The 16,692-nt window shown below is 34.7% G+C and overlaps 1 protein-coding gene across 1 annotated transcript in view; it reads right to left on the reverse strand.

The window, feature by feature from the left end:
- ROBO2 (roundabout guidance receptor 2) overlaps positions 1 to 16,692 on the reverse strand; it is a 562,829-nt gene that overhangs the window by 65,080 nt on the left and 481,057 nt on the right. The window contains exons 13-16 of the mRNA XM_068545712.1: positions 15,039 to 15,160; positions 7,156 to 7,387; positions 3,996 to 4,120; positions 1,506 to 1,677 (exon numbers count right to left, since the gene is read on the reverse strand). Of these exons, the coding sequence (XP_068401813.1) occupies positions 1,506 to 1,677; positions 3,996 to 4,120; positions 7,156 to 7,387; positions 15,039 to 15,160 (651 nt within the window). The remainder of the gene's footprint in view (positions 1 to 1,505; positions 1,678 to 3,995; positions 4,121 to 7,155; positions 7,388 to 15,038; positions 15,161 to 16,692) is intronic.

A 16,692-nucleotide genomic window follows, 5' to 3' on the forward strand; every position in this document is an offset into this window, starting at 1 on the left:
GAATAATACAGGGAATCCAGGAATGGATCCACGCATACATAGTTAACTGGAGAAAGGAAAGTTTTTTCAGTGAAAGATACCTATGTATTTTGATTTTACATATGGAAATAAATAAGCCTCAACCTTCAAATCACATGCAATTACTTTAAGATGAATTATAGACCTATGCATAAAAGCTAAAACTATAAAGCTTCTGGAAGAAAACATCTTTGCTATCTAGATGTAGGACATAGTTTCTTAGAAAGTACTAAACATGAAAGAAAAATTTGATAAATTATAGATCATGTAAATTGAAAACTTTTGCTCATCAAAAGACACTATCAAGAAAAGGACTAAGAAAGCCATAAATTGGGAGAAAATATTTGTGATACAATCTATGACAGATAATTTATATTGAAAATGTACAAATAACTCCTCTTAGTAACAAGAGACAAATGACACCATTTTAAAAAAGGCAAAGACTTGGAAATTTTACAAAAGAAAATATGTGAATGGCCAATAAGCACATGTGAAGTTGCTCAACATCATTAGTCATCAAAGAAAATTGAAGTTAAAGTGACAATGAGGGACTCTTACACTCACTGAAATGGCTGAAATGACAGATGGCAACATTAAATGGCAGTGAAGATGTAGAAAAACTGAAAGTCATATTCTTTCCCAATGAGAGTATAAAATTATACAATTTGAAAAAATATTTAGAGTTTCTTATAAAGTCAAACTACATCAGTGCTGTTACCCAGAAATTCCACTTCTAGGTAATTCTCCAAAAGAAATAAAAACATACGTCCTCAGAAAAACTTCTTACACATTCTCTCAAGAGAAAAGCAGAGAAACAAAATATGATACAGTCACATGATTGAATACTTCTCAGAAATAAAACATATGAATTGCATAATACATCTATGGGAGAATCTCAAAACATTATGTTTAGTGAAAGAAGCCAGACACAAAATATTATATTCTGTATGATTCCATTTATATATATTTCAAGAAAAGTCAAACATAATCCATGGTGATAGGAAGCAATTTTCTGTAATGATGATAGTAGATTGAATAGGGATTTCTTCTTTGGGATAGTTTATTTGGAGTACTAGTTTCTTTTGGGCTGTTTCTGGTTAATTTTTGACATTTTTCTGGCTAAGAGGAGGTATACAGATTTGAAACATAATGCGCCTTCTTCAGTAACTGCCTCATTTCCTATTGTATTTCAAAGGCATCAAAATTACAAATGAAACTATAGATTAAAAATAATTTTCAAACCAACTTTCAGCATGTAAACTCTTAATGATTATGATTTTAAGAAGTTTGTGGAAATCCTAAGAGCATAAGCAATTGCTAAACATTTTGGTAGAAGCTCTAGTCAGTTTATTTGCCTATATGATGTGCGCATCTTATTACTCATTATTTACTGTATATCCACTGTTGGGACGTAGATTCAAAAAAATAATCTACTTTGTTACCAGTTGGCTGATTCTAAAACACATACCATATGGATTGGTACTCACCAATTATTATTGGCTGTGGCTCACTTTTTACTCCAACTCCTGCACTGGTACTAGCTGCAACCTCTACCCGGTATTGAATACCTGGGAATAATCCACCAATTATTACAGATCGAATGGCTGCATCCACAGTTTTGTTGATGTGGAATCGTGTTTCATTCCCCAGACACCAGATCTATAGAAATGTAAAGTGAATACCAAAAGAATATAAAATTATTTTTTTCTGGTAATTAGTTCATTACAGTTGATTAAATCTTTTAGTAGAGACCAATCTATTTTCTAGTCTTATAGAAGTATCTGTAAATGACATTTTCTAAAGCCTAATTTCTGCTGTTTATATATATACGTATGTATGTATATATATATGTGTGTGTGTGTATGTGTGTGTGTGTATTGAAGAACAACAAAAGAAGCTAAAACTATGCAGCGTTCCTTTATATTTTACAATCAACACTGAAAGCTCATAGCACAATAATTCCCTCAACACCTCTGCAAGGTCTGGAAAGTGGTCCTTGATTGCAAATGGCATTTAGGTATGGATTAAAACACACAAATTCCTCTGCTTAATTTATTTATCAAGAATTATTAGGCAAAGAATTATTAAAAATATGGTGATTATGAGTTGTAGTATCCAAAGTATATAGGTGCATATCTAAGTAATTTATATTTCATTTAAGAAATTATTAACTTACACAGAAGTGGTTAACAAGATTAATTGACTAAAGTTATAGGTATTGACTGAGATAAAATTAAAGCCAATATTTACACTGACAGTAATAAATCTTAATATTGATCAAAACATATCTATACATACATACACATGCATGAGAACAGTGGTGGGAAGTGTTTAAACGCTGATGTGAGGGACGCTAGGCTTGCACTTCCAATAAGAATCAAATTTTAAGTCATACATTCTTTTATGGAAATCTGTTACTGTAAAATGTGTTATAAAAAATTCTACTGTGTGTACTTATTTGTATTTCTATTATACAGTATTTATAATCTACATGGGGACATATAAGTAGGAACACACATTGCTTGTTTCTGAAAGAGGTAAGTTCCTGAAACTTTTTCTTTAAAAGAATACCTTTGAATTGCAGATGTCTTTTATTTAGTCTATGAAACCTAAGTTACTAGTGAAGGATTATTTAGCCCTTACCAAAATATACACATTTTTACCAAAATAGGACAATCTCATATGAGTGAGAAAATTTACAACTTATGAAAAATTATCATGTGAAAAAAAATCAATTTTTAAATAAATAGAAGTTGAAGATATTTAGTCCTAGATGATATAAAAGTAAAATCCTAAACTCATTAAAAAACATACACACTCCAGGGTAGATAATGTTTTGCTTTTAAAACAATGTGTCCTAACACTTATAAAATTTCTGATTTTATATAATTATGCTATTGTAAAAGCACTTACTCTTATTTTCTTATTCACATTTCTTTATAATGTGATGGGAATAATTTTAAAATAAATTCTTATGAAATTTAGTCCATTTGCTTCAGTAACTTAACCATTAACTTAGGAAAATTCTACTTTAACTTTCACATTTTTTCCTAGAAGTAACAATGTTTTGAGTAAAATTATTCAGCTTAATTTCACATACCAACTATGAATTTCTGGGGTGAGGTGGGGTGTCTAGTTTTCTTTTCTAATAGATCTACTTAGTATGTTATTATCAGATTTCTATAAAAATTTATTAATAGCAAAAAAGCATAGTTTTGAATTTTTACAAGATTTAATGAGGTGTTTTACTCTCCCATGTGGTCTAATCACATCAGAATTAATCAGAACGTTATTTCTCAAAGTTAGACAACTTGTGATTCTTAAGTGATGTCGCTCAAATGATGGTGAAGAAACAACGAATATATACTGTTTCCAAATAGCAACAAATTCATCAGTTGAAAAATAAGAGGTTTTCAAAATTTGTTTTTTCAATGGCTCCCTTTTTTCAAGTGAAATATTTTACAGAACCTTTTACCAATAACTTGGTAAAAGCAGAATTTACAGTGGGAGGTGGTACTGCCCACCCTCTTATCTCCATCTCAACTCTTTAAACCCTTGAAGCATCTTTTTTTTATGAGAATACAGTTTAAAAACAGCTGTTCTAAGTCCCATTACACAGAAATCTAATAACAAAGATAAAGGCACTTCCTAGGATAGGGCTTCACTATCTACCCTGTACCCTGTCTCTCTAAATCCCTGAGGTTCTGCAATCACATTATTAAAACAAACAAACAACAACAACAACACTGCATTCTTATGGTTTACTTGTCCAACTGAGTTTGTGTTATCTGTGACCTTGGAATTAGGTTCTATGCATCCTATGCATTTGCTTCTTTACCTGTCACACAAAGATATAAAATATTACTTTACACTCAAACTCAATAAGAGGGCCACTAGAAATGTTCCCCCTCCACGTGACCCTGAGACTTCTCTGGGAACTTTTACCTGTGAACTTTCCTTCTTCATCCAGGCCTTACCTTGTATTCTTGGATAATTCCATTCTGATGATCAGGAGGAGGAGGATCCCAGGAAACACTAATACTTGTGCTATTGTGGCTTCCGACAGTCAGCACAGTGACAGATTGTGGAGGGGCACTTGGGGCTGCAGAGGAAGTGATTAGAATAAACACAAACTGTTAAGTCTTGGTGTACATTAATGCTGCTTAGAGAATATGAATATAAAGACAAAATGCAAGAAGGTCTGGTTTCCAGTAGTTCTGAATTAACAGTGACAGTTTTAAAAAAAAATCCTTTATATATAATGGATAGATCAAAGCAAATACAACAGCTATGGTAATATGTCCTCAACAATAACGTTAACAGCTAACATTCAAATGAATGTTTCCTATGTGCCCAGAACCGAGGTGAGAGTAAGATTTAATTCTCATAATAACCTCAGGAAATAAAAACAACTCTTATCTCAGTTTTACAGATAAGGAAACTGAAGACTTAGCTAAGTCAAACAATGAGGGAGAATTTGAATCCAGGTATGTCTGATTGATTCTAGAACTTTGATTCTTTTGACTCTAATAGGCTCGCTTTTTAAAAAACAAACAAACAAACAAAAAACAGCAACAACAAAAAAACACTGCTATCAAAAATGTTCTGAGAGGATGCATTCCAAAATTCTATGTCATTATCTCTGAGTGGTAGCATTACTGACAATCTTTTTGCTTTGTTCTGGTTTGCGTTTAATACATAAAAACAGAAACACAGCTATAAATTTCACCAATGCAGAAAAAAGACACTTCTGTTTTCATATTGAGAAAAATAATTGACTGTTATAAATTGACCCATAATTTAAGATTTAAAACTTATTTTATATTGGTGAGCAAGGAACTCTGAAGATATAAATGAAAACAGTTCATGTTAGATCAAATGTGAAATGGACAGATTTTAATTTCCTACAATTCTCTTCCTTTATGGTTTTTCCTATAACTAATTATAATCATACTGAGAAAAGATGAACAAGAAAAAAAAAATCATGATTTTGGAATGTAGCATCTCCTATCCAGTATATTTGAGAGCTAAATCATACTAATTTGGCTGGAAAACGAATCAATTCTCAGTATATCTCTGAATTTAAACCAAAAGTTGAAAAAACAAATCAAAGTACTAACAGTTAAAGCAAAATTCAGATAATTTTGTGGTACAAAAGAATTTTTACATGTAAGATCAATGCTTTCACAACTACACAACTTAGTTCTTTGAAAACGTGTACACTTCAAACATAAAAGATATTTTAAAAGACTATCAATAGGGGCTTCCCTGGTGGCGCAGTGGTTAAGAGTCCACCTGCCAATGCAGGGCACCCGGGCTCGAGCCCTGGTCCAGGAGGATCCCACATGCTGCAGAGCAACTAAGCCCGTGCGCCACAACTGCTGAGCCTGCGCTCTGGAGCCTGCGAGCCACAATTACTGAGGCCAAGTGCCACAACTGCTGAAGCCCACGTGCCTGGAGCTCGTGCTCCAAAACAAAGAGAAGCCACCGCAATGAGAAGCCCACGCGCCACAACGAAGAGTAGCCCTTGCTCGCCACAAGCAGAGAAAAGCCTGCGTGCAGCAACAAAGACCCAACACAGCCAAAAAAAAAAAGCCTATCAATAAAGTTTCCCACGTTTGATAAATCTGTCACAACATATTTCACTAAGGTATATAGTCATCTTTGCATTGAGTGGAAGACACACACAGACACGCTACCACCATACTGCTCTTTATCACTCCTCTGTGTGACAACGTAGCTCCACAATGTGGCACAATGACATCAATCCAACCATTTGCCTACCAGTTTTGTAGTTATTAAGTAGACTTCATTGAAAAGTAACATTTTGGAGAACTGGTTTCTCGTTTGCCTTACCACTGGCTTGGCGAGAACACCGTGCCTATTTCCTGACCTGTCAGTTATTACACAGATGTGAAAGAACCCACTCATTGCTCCCAGACAAGCCCAGCTGAGTTCCATTTGTTCCCTTCAGAAGGCCACAGAAAGCGGAGATGAACGTATACCGAATGGTGCCAAATGTCTAGTCCAGAGGCAAAGTCTAACTGCAGTGAAATTGATCTTTGGAAAAATGCTTCAAATGTAGCATTCTGTATTAAATTTACCCACCCCACTCATTAGTTCTACACATTATCCACATAAAGTAAAATTTAAAGGGGGATGAAGATCCTATTATTAATTTTTTTTCTTTACAAATCTTAAAGGTAGACTAATGATGCCTTTAAAAATATGTACTTCTGCTCATGTCCGTATATCACACTGTAAACCAATATGAAGATAACATTTCTCTGCGTTGCTTATTATAAGATATGTATAATTTAAAAGCTCCTTGGTCAAACATGTACATCTATGTTAGCATGAACAACCTACACACATTTTCTTAAGGCTGCTCTTATATTGATTTATATGAAATATGTTTTTGTACATAAAATTAGTACAAAAGCAGAAAAGGGGGGAATTTATTGTAGTTGGTATCTGATTTTTTGTACTTTGATGATAGCATTCATTATAAACCTCTAGTTTAAGGAAGGAGACACTAGAAAATGGACTGGTTGAGACCAACATTAATTTCATGTCCATCCCAGACTGACTTTAAAAGTATCTGCAGGTAAGAAAAGTTACCAAGGGAAGAGGGAGAGGGAACGTCCCTAAGAAGAATGCTGCTGCAAACATGCAAGGGGCCTTCCGGATTAGAAATTATGAATCAGACTGGCAGAGCCCATAGGGAAGGAGGCTTATGAAAGGAAATGTCATGCTTTACCCTACCCAAAAAAAGAGAGACAAAGAACAGCCTGTGCACTTGGGTTTCCATTAGCCTGTCCTTTAATGAAGCCAAATGAGCTAAATCCATGTGTAAAAAAAAAATAGGAAAACATTATAATCAAATTCCAGTGCACCGAAAAACAAGAGTTGAAGCAAATGTTTCCTTAAGGAAAATTCAAACTACTTGAATGGCATTTTTTTGAGTTGTTAGATTCTATGAAATTCTCAGAATAAAAGGAGAAAATGATACTTCCTGGATTCACTTTTAGAATCTCTTCTGCTACCCTTCGAAGGAAGATGATAAACTAGAACTTCAACAGAAATTGATTGCATTATAGTTTAAGTTTAGTTTATGTTAGAAATCTGAACACTGACCTTCTTCAGTAGTACGAACTGTTTTAGTTTCACTGTCCATTCCTTGGAACTCATTAAAATATGGTCGAACTTTAATTTCATAAGTCACCCCTTTTTTCAGATTGACTAAGACAGCACTTCGCTCAGTCGGGACTTTAGCGTCTAAATTCTGCCACGTTGATGTAGCCTGCAGGCCTGAAGTCTGACGGTACATCACTCGGTAGCCTTGAATAAACTGGGGTTGGCGATCAACCTGAAAAACAAAGCAAAAAACTTTTGAAACCAAATGGAAGTGATGCCATGGCTTTCTAATTCGTCTCCCTGCTTCTAATATCCTTTTCCAGTTCTGAGTTCACGTTGCTCCTAAGTTGTTATTTCCAAAATGAAGAGTGGAACAACATTCTCTCCTGTTAAAAATACTTCATAGTAGCTAAGATACTCAATTAATTCAAATTCTTTGGATTAGCACAAAAGCCTGTCAAGGCCTAGACCTGCCAATGTTTCTAGCTTTGTTGCTCGTCTGTTCTTTTTTGTAGTCAACAATTCTCATTTTTGTGGTTTTATATGTAGTGTGCTATTTGTCAGCAATCTCCATTCTCATCCCTTGTTCATTCACTAATGCCTTCACTCACTCAAACATTTTCTGAGTTCCTACTAAGAGGTGCCAGTTACTCTGTTAACTCTGAGGGTGAAAATGGAGAATGAAAGTAGAGTCAGTCCCAGGCCTCATGGTGCATGGAATTCAGGTAGAAGGTGGGCATTATTTAATGATCACTCAAACAATGGGCAGGTTACATTCATAACAAATAAGCATACGCAGATATTACGAATGAGTTGTACTAGGAGCTAAGAAAGCCTAGAGTGGAGAGGAAGTTGAGTGATCAGGAAGGGGAGACAGTTTCCTGGAAGAAGAACAAGCGCTCAGATCTGCATGGAAAGTAAGATTTATTTAGGGGAAGAAGAGTAGGAACAGAATGTGTAAAATTCCTGTAGCTGGAGGAAGCATATGAAAGAGACTCAAGAGTTGTGGCGCCAGAGCGTCTGTTTTAAATGCATATGACAAGCTTATACCCATTAACAAATATTAAATGAAAGACAGTTATTAAGTTATCAACTTCTGGCTCCTCCAATATCCAGCTATTGGCACAACCTGACAACTTTCTTGATCCTTTCATTCATTTGAGGTACAGAGGATAAGCAGCTGTTTTTAATAAAAATCTGAGATTTGGAACCTGAAAACCAATATCAAAATATCAAAAAATATCAAAAAACAAGTTCTCGTTTTACATTTATTGAAGAGTTTTTATTGGAGTTACCATTGTTTCATTTCAGGGAGAAAGGGACTTTTAGCTTTTTAAACTTTTTTAATGTCTTGCTATATTTTAGAAATGCTTGACAAATATAACTATCACAGCACCTTCTTCAATTAATATTACATATGCTATAGTTTAGTAGCCATATTTTATTTTATTTTTTTTATTTATTTATGGCTGCGTTGGGTCCTCGTCTCTGCGTGAGGGCCCCCTCCAGTTGCGGTAAGCGGGGGCCACTCCTCATCGCGGTGCGTGGGCCCCTCACTATCGCGGGCCCTCTTCTTGCGGAGCACAGGCTCCAGACGCGCAGGCTCAGCAATTGTGGCTCACGGGCCCAGTCGCCCCGTGGCATGCGGGACCCTCCCAGACCAGGGCCCGAACCCGTGTCCCCTGCACCGGCAGGCAGACTCTCAATCACTGCGCCACCAGGGAAGCCCCTAGTAACCATATTTTAAGAAGCCTTGACATATTTCACTGTCAAATAAAGTGTAAAATTCAGTGGAGAAGAGATGGAATAACCTCATTTTAGGAAGGTTGAGGAGAGAGAGGAAATAAAGAAGGTGATGATGGAAACGGTTACTTCAGCTTTTTAAAAATGTCTTTATCCAACTGTTAACACATAATAAACAAAAGGTATTCTTTCATGTATTAACTTCTGGCATTTCTTCATTAGTTGCAGCATTTTAAAATATTTTTTTTATTTTTTTAAGTGAAGACAGAAAATTAAAAAATACAGAACCTCAATCAAAATACAGTGAAACAAAGGGACATTTTTTTGGTATTTAGAATGTCCAAGCTAGAAAAAATCCATAAAGTTGGTGAGCATGAGCATGTGTGTTTCTAAGTATAGCTAATTCCAGTTTCACAGATGAGTCTCAACAAGTAAGAATTCCTTCACCCACCTGACAGTTTTCTCTCCCTCAAAGATTTGTGGAATTAGTGCTACACTTGTATGAGGTTATGTCCAGGAAAAGTAAGCTCGGTTCTGATACCAAAGCTCACGATCTTTGAATCTTCATCCATGATACCAGTTTGTGTTCATACCAAAATACATATTGCTTGAAAAGCAGAAGTTGTTCTGACATTATAAAACAAGGCAAGTAAAAAGCAAAAAGGTAAATTGCTGAGAGCCAAAGAGAGATGCCTTTCATCAAAACTGTCAATGTTCAAAACAATCCCTGCAGCATATGTTAAAACAACATTAAGCTTGCATTTTATAAACTTCTCTGCATTCACTTTAAGTGAATTTATATACTGAAAGAAAGACATAACTCACAATAATAGCTTGTTAATACTGAAAGAAGCAAGCTGTGTTTTTAAGAAGGACATTAAGCAGCTGTTTCCAGATGAAGGGAGTCTGTAAATCAGGGTAAATTGGTTTTATCCATGTTTGGTTTTCATTAATTAAGTGGTTTAGGACTTTATGAAGCTAATGTTTACTACACAACATTGCTTTGCTCACTTTGGTGTACACTGCCTTCAACCAGTGTATTCTAATGGCCTACTTAAAAGCTAAATAGTTTAACTTGATTTTGCGCGGTTGCTATACATTCTTTTCAGAAGGAAATTTGTTGTTACAGGTGAAAGCAAAAATGAAAATGCTGCACATTACCTATTAAAAAATAGGTGGGATTTTTAGTGGATATGTGCTCTACAGCACTGACTTTTGGAGCACCTTTTGACAAGTGGTCACTTTGGAGTTAAACCTTAAGCTGGTCACTAATTTTATTAACATTCTAATTATAAGAAGGAGGATTTTCTTTTAGAGTTGATTATAATCCGAGTCCAGCCACAAATCCATGCATGGGCTTACAGAATTTAAAAAATTGGTATTTTCTGATATCTGAATAAAAAAGAATTGTCTTAAGGAACATGTGAAGTGAAGAGAGTTTCGGTCTTCAGGTCATAAGGTCTCTATTAAGTGACAGCTTAGCCTTTTAAACTTTCTGAGCCTCAGTTTACTTAGTTTGCTCAAATAATACGCATATTACAAGGGCACAGAACAATTAAATGACTAATACAGTTTAAAGCACTCTGCAAGCTTTAGAGCTGTACAATGATAAAGCATTGTTACGTAAGGGATATACTAAAAATGGGGGCCCATATGTGGCCCTCAAATCAGCACTTTCATTAAAAGGTTTAAAGCGAGATGCTCAATATCTATCATTTCAATTTTAAAAATTCCATCTATACTGAAAATTCAAATTGAATTTCCTTTGGTGGGCTTAGCCTTCTAAGTAACTGATCTGGGTTTAATTGAGTTCTGAAATTCTAGTTCGCCAAAGCACTCTTTCAACTCCAGTAGCTGTGATGTTTAAGGGGCAAGGGGCCTGTAATCCTTTTTGTCCTTGAATAAACACAAAACACTCACACACAAAAAAACTAGAATAATGATTTTAAAATAAGGGATTTATTGCTATTTTCTTTGTAAAACAGCCATTTTCATCATTTTTACCTACCCTCATTATAACAGCAGTCATTTTTAGAAAGTAGCCTTTGTTAAGTATTGTTGCTTCAAGATTAGACTTGTGGGGCAGGCAGATGGTCTTTCCAGTCCAAACATCCTATGTGTTTGGTAATAGAATCCTGCCAACTATTGATAAACCATATCAGCTGACCCCTAATCGAAATACATGGGCTGGGGAATATATTTCTTCCCTCAAACATCAACATGTCTATAACTCAAATACTAACAATGTTATAACTCAAAGAACATACACATTTAGCAAGTTGAAAATATGACATGAAAATGAAATATTTGGTTACAATTTCTTTGGCAACTGATCTGACTTCCAGCCTAAATTTATTTCACTAAAATTTACCTCTGAAATACATACTTATCTCATGTGTAACTACAAATTCATGGGGAATTTGTGATATAATTGAATGGTTTCTTTTTTAAAGTAAAAAGTTAAAATGTATGAAAACAACTAATTTGATCATTCAACAGACAGTTACTGAAAAAGTATTTCATAATGAATGCTTTGCTCTGAAAAAAAAGAAATGAAAACATGAACTTTGGACTCTCAGAACTCAAGCTCATGAGGGATAGAGATATGCAAACTAGTACTGACAAGTTTCTTGGGATATAGAGATGAATATGACAAGGTCCCTCTCCTGGAAGAACTCCCAGACTACTGATCTGAAATTTTTATCTAATTTGATTTATTCTTTTAAATTCAGTGACTTTTAAAGTGATTAACTTCATAAACATAATGACTTTGATTCTTACCCAAATAATTTCCACATTTAGAAGCAGCTTAGAAAAGAAACCCCTTCAAAACTCACAACAAAGCAGAGAAGACTTTTTCAATTGAGAATGAGGAAAAATCTGTTGTTAAAAATACAACCCTTTCCTTGGCTTTATTTGTGCTGTATCTAGCCAAAGCTACAGAAAGATGGAAGAGCCATGGCAGATGATACCCTTTCTGTGCCATTGGAAAAATGATGAGGTCATTATGCTCCCTTCATGGGAGCAGAAGAATAGGAACCATTATATGCAGAAAACAGAATAACTCTATGTGAAATTAAATCAAAAATAAAATTGGAAACAATGTAATCTTAAATAATCATAATTACTCTTAAAACATAAATATAGTTTTATTTTTTGTTAAAGCATTACCCAGTTTTGTATTCACTAAACATTTGACTGGTCTGGTTTAAGAAGTAAAGTGCCCCATCCAGGATCATATGTTGAAATTCCACAGTTAAAAGGTATTTCTTTCAACTAAATATTTGTCTACAGTTTATCTTTGAAGTGAAAAACACAAAAAGCAGGTTTAAAGTAAGGAAATTCTAATCCTATCTTTACCTGTAAATAGATGTAGGATACTGGGAACACTGTTCAACCTGTCTGCATTGGTTTCCTTTTACAAATCTATAGAACTGGACAAAACAGCCTTAAATGTTAATTTAGTTTCCTCTGTTCAAATAAATAATGCCTCTATATTTCCCTGTATAGATGTAAATAAGTGATAATGCTGTTTCTGATGCCTGAGGATAGAGTTAATCACTTCCTCTTTAGATTGAAACCTGTGTTTATAAAATGTGTACATACGGTTATGGCCCTTATCCCTGTGTACCATCATTAAGAATTCCCACGTTTTTCTCAAGCAGATTTGTGTCTCTTTATACAGTGTTTCCCCACATCTAGTACAAAACTGGTTCTCAAAAAATGCTTGTTGAACTGTGTTTGCTCAATGGTTTTATTATTAAGAGGACGCTGGAATAATTCTCTTCATTGTGTTTCATATTTCAAACATAATTAATTAAGAACTGATGAAAAATAACTGGTTTTCCTTTTTCAACTTCTTTTGTTAAGGGAATTGATGAAAAGGGGTGAAATAGTTAGTTCCCTAAAGAAACTTGGATTCTAAGAGGGAAAAATCCATTTTTTTTTAACTTACACTCATTCTTCTACTACCACAAAAACAATAACAACAACAAAACTAATAGTCATAATTATAAATACTTTCTAATTAATATAATTCTTTCTAATTAATTATGATTGATATAATTCTAATATTATAATTAAAGTGAAAATTTTCTAGATATCCATAACTCAAATGACCATTACTTACACAACATACAAGATCTAGCACATATACGGGGGGCTTTAAAAAACTGTGCTCTTTTATCATCCTTATGGATTTTTAGCGGCAAGAGATCTCAGGCATAAAGGAGAAGTTGGCAAAAACTGTATTAGGCACAGGGAAGAACATTATCTGGCTCTTCACAAAACAGACACACATAGACACAAACACATATACAAGGGTTAATATCCTCTAATATGAGTAATATGGCTATTTTTATGCTATTTCTTGTTTTCACTGCAGTGGCTATCATGCGATGAAAACATTTGTATTTTGAAATAACAGTGGGCAGGTTGACATTTAATAATGCATGGAATTTGGAATTGGATTTCTTAGCATATATTAAAATATCAATCTACTTCTTAAAACCCATTAATTTTTTTTACTACATATGTCAAATTATTAAAATTATATACTTTTCTTGGTACTGCTGGATGAGATTCAGCTGAAAGAATGTGAAGATGATTGATTTATATTTAGAAGAAAACTTCAAATAAAATTTTTTGTGCTTCAAATGACATCATTAAGGAACTAAAAAAACATCCCACAGACTGGGAGAAAATATTTACAAATCATGTATCTGATACAGGATTTGTACCCAATATGTAAAGAACATTATAGAACTATACTAAGAAGACAAACAACTCAATTTAAAAATGGGCAAAGAATTTGAACAGATATTTCTCTAAAGAAGATATACAAATGCTCAATAAGCACATAAAAGATTCAAAACACTAGTCATTAAAGAAATGTAAATTAAAATCACAATGATATACCACGCATACCCACTAGAACAGCTATAATCAAAAGGACAGGATAAGATGCAAGAGAAACTGGCAAGGATGTGGAAGAAACTAGAACCTTCAAATATTACTTGTGGGGGCATAAAATTGTGTAACCACTTTGGAAAACATTTTGGCAGTTCATCCAAATGTTAAGCAGAGAGTTTAATTCAACAATTCCTAAGTATACGCAAGAAAAATGAAAATATATGTCGACGTGTATGCAAGTGTTCATGGCACCATCATTCATAATGGCCAAAAGTGGAAACAACACAAAGGTGAATCAGCTGATAAATGGATAAACAGATGTATGTGATACATCTATACAATGGAATTCTACTCTATAATAAAAAGGAACAGAGTACTAATACATGCTACAACGTGGATGAACCTCAAAAACATCATGCTGAGTGAAAGAAGCCAGACACAAAAGATCGTATATTGTATAATTTCATTCATATGGAAGAAATAGGCAAATTTATATAGACAGAGAACAGATTAGTGGTTGCCAAGGGCTAAAGTCAGGGGAATGGAGGAGTGACTGCTAATGGGCGGAGGGTTTCACTTTGGGATGATGAAATGTTCTAAAATCAGATTCTGGTGATGACTGCACAACTCTGCAAAGATACCAAACAATACTGAGTTGTACACTTTAATTCTGGTATGTTAATTATATCTCAGTAAGGCCATTTAAAAATCCAGGAGAGGGCTTCCCTGGTGGCGTGGTGTTTGGGAATCTGCCTGCCAATGCAGGGCACACGGGTTCGAGCCCTGGTCTGGGGGGATCCCACATGCCGCGGAGCGGCTGGGCCCGTGCGCCACAACTACTGAGCCTGCGCGTCTGGAGCCCGTGCTCCGCAACGAGAGGGGCCGCGATAGTGAGAGGCCCGCGCACCGCGATGAGGAGTGGCCCCCCACTCGCCGCAACTAGAGAAAGTCCTCGCACAGAAACGAAGACCCAACACAGCCAAATAAATAAATAAAAATAAATTTAAAAAAATCCAGGAGACAGATCGTATTGTTTATATTGCGATCTATTTTTACTCTAGTCACACTTTTATCTATTTTTTTTCTTCTTTGCCTTTGATTACACCTTGACTTTAAATGGTGAGTGTTTTTGCTCCTTTTTTTGTTTGTTTGTTTGTCTTTTTCTGTTTTGGTTTGTTTTCTTAAAGGAGTAAAAGGGACTACCATTAGGATAGTCTTTAAAAACTTACCGTCCACGTGACTTGAACAGTGGTGGGAGTCAATACAACTGGAGTATGAAGATGGACAAGGACGTCGCCGAGTTCTTTCTGGACTTGTCTATGGTCCACTCCCTGTGCTGGTGGGCTGATATCTACAGGGATAACCAGTCCCAATTTTTTAAAATTAACAGTGGAATTCTAATACACATTATATAAGCCAATATTATGCCATTAGAAATAATTACAGGGGAAAAATTAAGAACCCTTTGGGACAAACAACGTTAAAGCATATTTATATACGTACCACCATTTTAGAACATAATTTGAGAACTGATATTTATCTTCACTAAAATAATATTAATAAAAGTGTATGCAACCCCTTATCCCCACTCAGTACACTGCTGTGAAAGATCTATTATTTTCTTATTAAAGGACGAAGTATGTGCTGCAAGACTTCTTTAGAAACATCAGTTTCACACAGATGTTGCCATGTTGAAGGACTTTTCCAAGTAGTTAATGGGGCCAGGTCTGAAAATTACTGTTGAGGAATTTGTTCAATCCCTTTCCCCAGTTAGTAGGTTGTGTGTTCCTATTCCTTGACCTATTTCAGCCTGGGAGTGTGGAAGAGAAAGTAATCGGGGGGACTGGGAGTGAATTATGTTACTAGAAGTAAACAAAATGAGGGAAAGAAGGGGAAGAACCCTCCCAAATTCACAAAAATAATTTTGACTGACCAATTTAAAATACTGATAAAATGTTCTATGTAATAAATTCTGAACAGTACTCCAATATCTGACAAAAAATCATGCTGCTATTTTTTCAAAGTGATGGAGGGGGTAGGAGGGAGAAAGAATTGCAATGTTTAAAATGATATACTCTCAGCCATAAACTGTTCTGACCCCTTATTCACCATTTGCCTAAATACTACTCTATTTCCCATACAATGGTTTACATCCTATGTGTCCATTAAGAAAAAAGATAAATTATAGACGTCCAAGTCCATCAAATTGACATCAAACACTGAATTTCACACATACTCAAATCAGCTTCTTTAACTGGTGCACTGCAATGTTACGTTGAATTTTTTTCTTCAATCACCTTATTTAAGGAACGAAGTCCAACTTAAAATGATTTATTTTCTTAATCTTGTTTTCTCCTATTTTCTCAGGCCACAATGCAACACTCTTGCAAAAATATTTTTAAGTGCATGTCTCAGCCATAACTTAAACTGGGTGCACTAACTTAAGTTGGAACATAAATAATTGGGGACTACATTTTGGTAATTTTTTTCCAGTTTCACTATTTTTCATCCTTAACACAAACAACACAGTGAGTTTTACTTGATTTAGAAATCATATATATATGTGTGTATATATATTATTAATTTCATGTGAATACTATTAATCTTTGCTGATATATCTATGATCTACTGTGATATTGATGGTACAAGTACTTGCTGCCTTGCTGAAATCAGAAAATGCTAAATTCTACAGTATTTAATATCTTTGAAAAATAAGAGCTCACACAGCCAAGTGTTCTTTGCAAAGAAGTGCTTTGCAGAATGCAAAGCTGCTGAAAGTGTGGTGTCAAAAATGATCCTGACATTCAGACATAAAACATGAGTTTTTCTATTAAATATCTGTTAAGGGAACATAAGTCTTTTTCTCTACATAGTCTCCCGACT

Source organism: Eschrichtius robustus, chromosome 6 (assembly GCF_028021215.1).
Source record: "Eschrichtius robustus isolate mEscRob2 chromosome 6, mEscRob2.pri, whole genome shotgun sequence".
NCBI lineage: Eukaryota > Metazoa > Chordata > Mammalia > Artiodactyla > Eschrichtiidae > Eschrichtius > Eschrichtius robustus.